The sequence below is a fragment of the Clinocottus analis genome, unplaced genomic scaffold (assembly GCF_023055335.1).
Source record: "Clinocottus analis isolate CAN_PGR_092001 unplaced genomic scaffold, fCliAna1.0.p SCAF_7, whole genome shotgun sequence".
In the NCBI taxonomy this organism is placed as follows: domain Eukaryota; kingdom Metazoa; phylum Chordata; class Actinopteri; order Perciformes; family Cottidae; genus Clinocottus; species Clinocottus analis.
In genome coordinates, this window is record NW_027176229.1 from 17,184,979 (window position 1) to 17,192,946 (window position 7,968).

The 7,968-nt window shown below is 41.4% G+C and overlaps 2 protein-coding genes across 2 annotated transcripts; both read left to right on the forward strand.

Moving 5' to 3' along the window:
- Window positions 1–452: 452 nt before the first annotated feature.
- Window positions 453–5,085, forward strand: LOC137805459 (rab5 GDP/GTP exchange factor-like). The gene is made up of 9 exons (XM_068605404.1): window positions 453–879; window positions 1,666–1,849; window positions 2,152–2,279; window positions 2,607–2,758; window positions 2,861–2,930; window positions 3,013–3,148; window positions 3,273–3,367; window positions 3,645–3,901; window positions 3,999–5,085. The coding sequence occupies exons 2-9, from the start codon at window positions 1,695–1,697 to the stop codon at window positions 4,410–4,412; spliced, it is 1,407 nt and encodes a 468-aa protein (XP_068461505.1). The 5' UTR covers window positions 453–879; window positions 1,666–1,694; the 3' UTR covers window positions 4,413–5,085.
- A 489-nt stretch (window positions 5,086–5,574) lies between these two features.
- On the forward strand, window positions 5,575–7,543 carry psmd9 (proteasome 26S subunit, non-ATPase 9). Its single transcript, XM_068605347.1, has 6 exons — window positions 5,575–5,731; window positions 5,848–5,947; window positions 6,277–6,470; window positions 6,611–6,712; window positions 6,915–7,003; window positions 7,256–7,543. Exons 1-6 carry the CDS (start codon window positions 5,606–5,608, stop codon window positions 7,281–7,283), a joined length of 639 nt encoding a protein of 212 aa, XP_068461448.1. The 5' UTR covers window positions 5,575–5,605; the 3' UTR covers window positions 7,284–7,543.
- The last annotated feature ends 425 nt before the right edge of the window (window positions 7,544–7,968 follow it).

Here is a 7,968-nt window from a genome sequence, read left to right on the forward strand (position 1 = left end):
AACTATACCGGAATTCTTGTTATGTTTTATTAGCGCTAACCTGACGATTGACCACAAGGGGCAGTACACGTGTTATTCTAAATACCGTGGGGTCATGAAACCTTAACATTTACACCGCGAGGCAGATGTCATTGTGACCGACTCTGGAGGCATGGCACTTTACGTTAACTTATCCCAACAGTGAAACGTAATTTATATCATAAACAGGGAATCATAATGAATAAATAAAACATCAACGACAAATATGCGGTTACGTATTGTCACCACTAGAGGGCAGAAGAATTCCAGTCGTTCAATAAAGTTTAACATTACACGCTCTCGTGACGACCGTCACCGACGCTTCACAAGCGTCGAAGCAGACACACTTCCGGTAAATACATTAAGTATAGTAAATGTATTCTATATAGAGACCGTTTTTTTTTAGACGCGCTGGTTTTGTGGGCTTTGTTATGGCGATGCCTCTATGTTGGACGTGTGCTTCTTGCGTGTTAAAGCGGGGGAAATAAATACATATTTCCGCGATACCTTTACTCTGAAAGGTCGATGTTGTGCACATCACTACTTCCAACTTTACACCTTGTTTCCACAATACTTTCCGGTTGCACAGGTTTGAAAGCAGCTGATTTTCTGTCTTCGTTTTTAGTTCGAGCCGCGGGAGTTCTCTCTCACTAACTACTGTTTCACACGAACTAATCTTCTCACTAACTGACGGGCGTCTGCAAGATTGTTGGTCTCATTATACAAAGCAAGTTAGGATGAGTTGGTGAAGAGGAAACAAACTCCGATAAGGAAGCGGCTAACGTCATGATTTCACCAGCTGACGGGTGAGGAGGCATTTCAACAAGTGGGACCTTATGCTCGTGGAAAATTAACCAGCAGGTGAGTTAGTTTTTTCATCCAACAGATGGTTTCTTTACATAGCTGTCAGCTTCAGCCCCTCGACGTTAGCTCTCATTAGCGGGCGGTTCTTACCCCCGACCATCAGCTGACAGTCAGCCCCCCACAAGCTTTAACTGTTAACTCATAAACTGCAGCTGAGCATTAGATATTGTGGGGAAAGTTTCAAAATAACATTTAATAGAAGGGCACATGAAAGAGTTGTTGAAGGGTGTAAAAGCAAAGTGTGAGAAAGAAGCCTGCGATGACACTTGTTTTTAGAAAAACATAGTTAGATTATTGGACAATTTCTTAAACCGGTGAACCAGGCTGCGCCAGTTAAATCAACCTTTTTTTCTTTTTAAATTGACCAGATAAGACACTAGTCTTTCATCTTCATGATCTCTGCTGTGGTTTTTATTGAAGCAGAATCTGACATCTTAACCTAATTCAGTTTCAGCAAAATACAAATTGTCATCTCCTCCATGGAAACACATTTATAAATCATACAGTTCTAAGCATTGGGCAGAAGTGCTCCTGGGCTTTAATCTATTTTATTACAACAAGGTGTCCCAGGTAAATGCTGAAGCTTCAAATGGGCCAAGTCAAGATGCCGGAGGTTATGTGCCAACTGTAGGCCTCAGGGAACAATAAACCTGTGACGTTTAGGTTGTCGCAGTCACCAGCACGGGACAAACTGAGTTGATAACGTTCAAAGGCATTATATTAGAACTGCAGAGTAGGTTGAAAATGTTTTTTTGGTTGAAATATTCTTCGTCTTTCCAATAGGTGAGAGCAGTGTATAGAAAAGTTGAACAATGTGGACAGACAAGCAAAGAGGAATCAGAGTCTCTCAGGAGCTGCTCTGCAAGAACGCCTGTGGCTATTATGGAAACCCTGCGTGGCAAGGCTTCTGCTCCAAGTGCTGGAGAGAGAAGGCCCGGCCAGCTGCAGCCTCGAGGCAAGACGCAAGGTAAACGCACTCAGTCATTTAGACTCACAGGAGCATTTGGACCCTGGTGTTTTTTGTCAGCTGCATCGGCATGATGTTGAAGGTGTAGTCGCATCTAATACCATCACAAACTTTATAGTCCTCCATTGATGATTACCTAAGTAGACATTAAAGGGCAATGCTCTGCATACTCCTTTTACACATGTGCTTACTTAATATAATTAGCCGCTAACATGACTAACTGTTGGCTTCATGCTACTTAAGTGGCCCACAGCTAAACCTGGGTTCAGATTTGAAGGCCTGATGTTGTTGTTCTTTTCTAGGCCAAGCCATGATGGAACTCCTCTCACCTTCTCCAAATTTGAGGAGAAGAAAAGCACAGAGAAAGGTCGTCGAATCAACACAATGAGGAGACTCTTCTGGGGAAGCCCATCGCCTCCTAAACCTCAAGGTGGTTCAGCTTGCTTTGTGTACTTTGAGTCAGGGTTGTCGTGTGCCATCAAGTCATTCCTCCTTAGCACATGATTTCAAGGTGCAGTCATGTATCAAGAGGGCCCCATGTGTTCATGTCTGGGTAGTGTAGTGTTTTTATCTCCACAGGTGCACAACTGAACTCTATGGATGAACCCGTTTCCTCCTGCGTGCCCCATCGATTTACTATTTTACCAAATTCAGTATCTTGTCAGCAGAGTTTCAACAAATGAAGTGCAATATGTGTCTGTTTTTTCAACATGTTTACTTATTAATCTGAAATAACATCCTCCTTTTATCCCTCTAGAGTCTTCTGAAAGGCATGCGAATGTGTTGAAACCTTATCAAAGCCTCGAGCCCGGGGACTTCACTGGTTTCCTGAAGCTACTAAAGAGCCCTTCCTCTCAGCGCTTGCAGTCCCGTTGTACGGCTTTCCTCAACACAATGGAGGCGTACCATGTAATAATCTGTTGAAAGATGTAACACTACACTTCCCATAACTTTTAATTGACTCTGATGTGTCGAAGCCGTTCTGATTAAAGCATTTCATCTTCTTTGCAGGATCTGCCGGTACAGAAGCAGTCCGATCTTGTGCAGGATTTCTTCCAGTCGTTTGCTGAATATTTTAGCAGTAAGTACAGATCACGTCAACACCTCTTGGTCTTGTTTCCTTAAAAGAATTAGTGTTTTTAATGACTGTTAAATATTTCCAGGTTTTCCTGAGGCTCAGGTCACTCAGATAATGGAGCACGTAGAGAAGTTAATAATGACACGGTTGCACAAATGGGTTTTCTGCCATGACAGCTGTGACGATGAACAGAAAGATCTTGCTCTCCAGAGGAGGATACGGTAATCCTTAAATACAAATGTATATTGTGTGTGTGAGTGTATATGTGTAATCTGTCTGTCGTGAGCTGTATTTGATCAAAACCTTGACTTTAAAAGCCCTGTTAAACACATGTTTCACTTTCAGATCTTTGAACTGGATCACTCCGCAGATGCTGAGCGTCCCTTTTCCTGATAAGACGACGGCAGTCACCGGCGACCCCTTTCTCTCGGCTATAACAGGTGAGCTGAAAGCAATCATTCATCATTTTAGGAAATATGCTTACTTGCTTTTTAACTCGAAGAGCAATTAACGCTCAAGTCTCATCGTTAAATATCAGCATTCATAGCTTGAGAGGTGATTTTATTACCTTTTGGACTAATATTTTACGGCCAGAAAGTATATTTCCCAAAATGTTGAACTCTTTCTTAAAGCTCATAGAAGAGAGTTTTCCATAAGCTGTAAGCATCATGAAAAGGACCTGGTTTTTAAGGTTTTGTATTTGTTTTTTTCAAACAGCTATAATTGAAATGGATGCCAAACGAGCGCCTCAGGACAAACTTGCATGCGTGTCCAAATGCAGTCAGCATGTCTTTGAGGCGCTCTCCACCTCCAACAGTGAGCCCGCTAATGCCGACGACTTCCTGTCCGCTTTGGTTTATGTGGTGCTGAAGGCCAATCCTCCTCGCCTCCACTCCAACATGCAATATGTGATTCGTTTTGGTCTCCCTCACAGTCTGATGGCAGGAGAGAGCGGCTACTATTTCACAAATTTGGTAAGTTTATTGCAAAGTCTCTCTGTGTACACCGCTAGGTGCTGTGGGACGGGGTCAGTTTATCACTCATGCCTTTTGCGCTGGTCCTCTGTTTTAGTCTTGTGCAGTGGCCTTCATCGAGAAGCTGGATGGACCAGCACTCAACCTCAGTCCAGCGGAGTTTGAGGGCTACATGCTGCGTCAGCGGGCTCCTTCTGAAGGAAAGAGGCAGCAGGTTGCCAGCGACACACAACATATGTTCGAAGAGCTAAAAGGCCGACAGGAGAAGCTGGACCAGGGCATGGATGCTCTCAACGTGCAGCTACAAACTTGGGTCACAGCCGTTCATTCACAACTGGATGAGGCAACAGCCCAGTTTGCTCTGGTACAGAAGGAGATGGCCGCTCAGGGCGAGCTCTTGCAGGTTTCGTCATCTTCATCTCATGGTGCAGCGTCAGAAGAAGATGACAAAGACGAGTCTGTCCTGGTGCTTATGGATCAACATGCAGGAACACAAGATACAGACTGTTAGCTATATTAACACAAACGTCTGATCTGGTGTTGGACCTTATCATAAGCACTAATTTGTGACGGCTTTAAAACAAACACAGATTTATATTCCAAGCTCTCACATTCCAGCCGCATAAAGCCGGGATTTGTACGCCAGTTTAACATGAAGGAAAACTTCTTGAAGGAAAACGTTTTGCATTTGTGATCACAGAGCACACAGAGGTTTTTTTAATGACTTTGATAACAATTTGCACTTGTATTCTGTTTGAAGAGAAAGGCTATTCAAATTACATTCCAAAATATAACAAATATTCATAATTAAGCACTTGGGGATATCGTGTAACACTTCAAGAGCGCTTCTTTCATATTCACTTTTTTCTAAGTTTATGGCAATGTGCATCCATGTGGACAGCTGTGAAATAAAAAATATGCTACAGGATGAAAATGTTCCATGGCCATCGTCGACCACTACAAGTCTGGATTGAGTTAGATCATGTCTCGGAGCTATGGAGCCGTTCCCAACGTGTTGCCTTGAAGAATTACTTGGTGCAAAACAATTTGAAACATATTTTGTTGTTTGGTGTACTGAAGATATTCGTTGTTTACAACTGTTAAAAAGTTAATGAAAAATGTATATGGTTGTATGTTATGATCAATTCTTGTATCCAATGTTATATTAAAATTTACTTATTTGATTTGTGTTTTTGTGGGTTTTTTTTAATTATTGAATGTTTGAGAAAACATACATTTGGTTTGTTATTTTCTTCTTTGCAAACAACATATACTCCGGGAAATCAAATCCTTGACGAAGTTTCATGTGTTCTGAAATAATGAATGAGTATAGATTTTCATTTATTTTATGATTTGGACGGTGCGTTCCTGTGGAAAGTAGAACCAAGTTTGTTTGGTGTTGGTAATTGTATCACACAAGCCATCACATTATTTAAAGAAGGCACTTAAATATGAGAATGAAAAATGCTCTTCCACAGCTAAAGTATAATATATAATAGTCACGGTGTACACATTGTACCTATCGGCCAAAAAGCCAGTGGACTATAGAGGAGAGCCTCCCTCCTCTTCTGGAAAGCTAGAGTTCATGTTTTCCTCCACCAGCTGGGGGCAGTAAAGTGCGTCCACTGACGTAAACCTGCTACAAAGAAGACGAAGAAGACCGTAGTGACGTTGGAGGTTTAACACCCGGATGTAGCTGCAACCATGAAGATGACAGAGGAAAACAGTGCGGGAAAGTCGGAAATAACAATGGATGATGTAAAAAACCTGGTGAAACAGAAAGATGACATTGAAGAACAGATAAAGGCTTATTACGATGTTTTGGAAGACGTAAGTTAATTAGTTTGTCAAGCAGCTCAAAGCTCACCCAAGGGTGCAGTCATCAATCTACATGAATAACATGCCTTTCTTTATTTCGCTTTCTTCACGTCTCTTCATGTTTACAGCAAGGTGTCGGAGTTGAAGGTGCCTTGGTTGACTCAGAGGGTTTCCCCCGAGCAGATGTTAATGTTTACCAGATCAGGACAGCAAGACACAGTATTTCATGTAAGTAGTTTCCAGTGTTTTCCCTGAGGGCAGAAGACATTTGAGTAACTTCGTTTGTTGCTCAACTTCAAGCAACCCACCTGATCACAACTGTAACGATCATCCAGCAGCTGAGCTGTAATTCTGTTACAATAACACCGAGAGTCCAGCACATTGTATTGTGTTTAGTTATGGAAGACAATAGGCCCAGTTAATTGAGTTTGCGCTGATACTGACATCACTTTTTAAGATGATGTCAGCTTGTACTTAGTGTATACAATATAGTCAATATATCAAGTTTGCACCAAATTATTATTCTTATTTTCAAGATATTGCTTTGGTAATTGCAGGCCTGCAGAATGATCACAAGGCCATCATGGTGGAGATTGAAGAAGCACTACACAAGCTGCACGCTCGAGAGAAGGCCAAGCGGGAAAAGGATGAGCCCGGAGCGCAGGGCGAAGGGATGGAGCAACAGGTCACTCTGCCCCCTCCCTTTGCTCGAGTGGATGCTGTGACTCAAGGCTCACCCGCCTGTGGCGCTGTGAGTGATGTGTAAAGTAATCTTATCGTATCTGCTAGTTGTTTCAGATAAACCATCAGAATTATTTGAGGTGGAGACCTATTTGAAACATACTTGTTTTTGTTCCAGAGATAATAGTCATTGCTTTTTTCTTCCAAAAGGGTCTCAGGGTTGGTGATGAAGTCATTGAGTTTGGTTCTGTGAACACGAAAAACTTTCAGAACCTCCAGAACATTGCTTCTGTGGTTCAACACAGTGACGGTGTAAGTTCCTGACATCATTCCTTGACCTTTTTTGTGTTAGAATTAGATTCGTCAGACCTATCAAACCTTTTGTTAGAATTAGAAGAAATATTCTTGTAATTCACCTTTTTATATCTTCTTGTTTTCATGCCCAACCATAGATTACATTTAGTAACACACACTTTACCTGTCACATTAACTGCAATATCATGTCCTTTTACAGAAACCATTACGTGTCACAGTCATCCGAGATGGCCAGAAAGCTCAGATGAGCCTGACTCCTCAGCGCTGGTCAGGCAGAGGTCTGCTGGGGTGAGCGCTGTAGACACTATCCAAGCCATGGATTGACACATTAGTTAAAAGTGCAGTTGATTAGCTGGTATTTAGAATAAAAATAAGCTGTGAAGCCCACAGGAACCAAGCAGATGAAAAGCTCCTAGTAAGCAGGGCATATAGTTTTCCTTTGACTAATGGCAGTTATTTTGTACACGACATCAAATGCATTATTGGCAGGTGTTTAGTGGGTCACATCAATCACTAGCCTGTCCTTGTTTTCTCCCTCAGATGCAACATTGTTCCAATCCATCGATGATCAACGGGATATTATGCAGAATTTCCATCGTGAACCTCTTCTTTACCTTTTGTACAAACTGACTTTGTACATGCTGCAGAGCTTTTCACCCGTTTCCACACCTCAATATCTTTTCCAAGCTGGTAGTATTTTCTTTATACAAGGTCTTCAGAATGGTATAGATGAAAATAAAGCGTCAAAGTACTTCTATTGAAGAGGCCATGCTGAATGTATTGAGTAAGCTGAACAAGCAATGCTTCATTAAACTACACTGAATCGAATCTTGCATGTAATAACAATGACATTCTTCTTTTTTTCCGGACCGTGGATTCACTCAGCGAATGTTTTTGCAAATAGCCCGTTTCATTCGTCTTTTTTTCTCGTGGGCAAGTGGTTACTTTTGGCGTGAGATTACTATTATTATTATTCCATTACAAAACTCTAAAGTGTAAAATATATTTCATCTGATGTGAAGAACAAACTGGAGACTTTGAAAAATAATTAACTTCCATTAATAAAGGGATATTTTGCACTCTTGGATAACACATGACCCGTTGTATATGTAATGGCACAGCAAATCAGTGAATCGTAAAATTATAGATTATTCTCAGTTTAATTTATATACTTAACCTTACATGTTATTTAGTTTTGAGTGAACTTGAAAACGTATTCTTGGCTTAATACAGCTTCTCCACCTGAACACAAT

Bases quoted from the DNA above. Each gene is read 5' to 3' on its own strand.
- LOC137805459 (XM_068605404.1), top strand. From the start codon at position 1,695: ATGTGGACAGACAAGCAAAGAGGAATCAGAGTCTCTCAGGAGCTGCTC. The intron at 2,759-2,860 runs GTAATAATCTGT...TCTTCTTTGCAG, and splicing joins ACACAATGGAGGCGTACCAT to GATCTGCCGGTACAGAAGCA. The intron at 3,902-3,998 runs GTAAGTTTATTG...CCTCTGTTTTAG, and splicing joins GCTACTATTTCACAAATTTG to TCTTGTGCAGTGGCCTTCAT.
- psmd9 (XM_068605347.1), top strand. From the start codon at position 5,606: ATGAAGATGACAGAGGAAAACAGTGCGGGAAAGTCGGAAATAACAATG. The intron at 5,732-5,847 runs GTAAGTTAATTA...TCATGTTTACAG, and splicing joins ATTACGATGTTTTGGAAGAC to CAAGGTGTCGGAGTTGAAGG. The intron at 7,004-7,255 runs GTGAGCGCTGTA...TTTCTCCCTCAG, and splicing joins TCAGGCAGAGGTCTGCTGGG to ATGCAACATTGTTCCAATCC.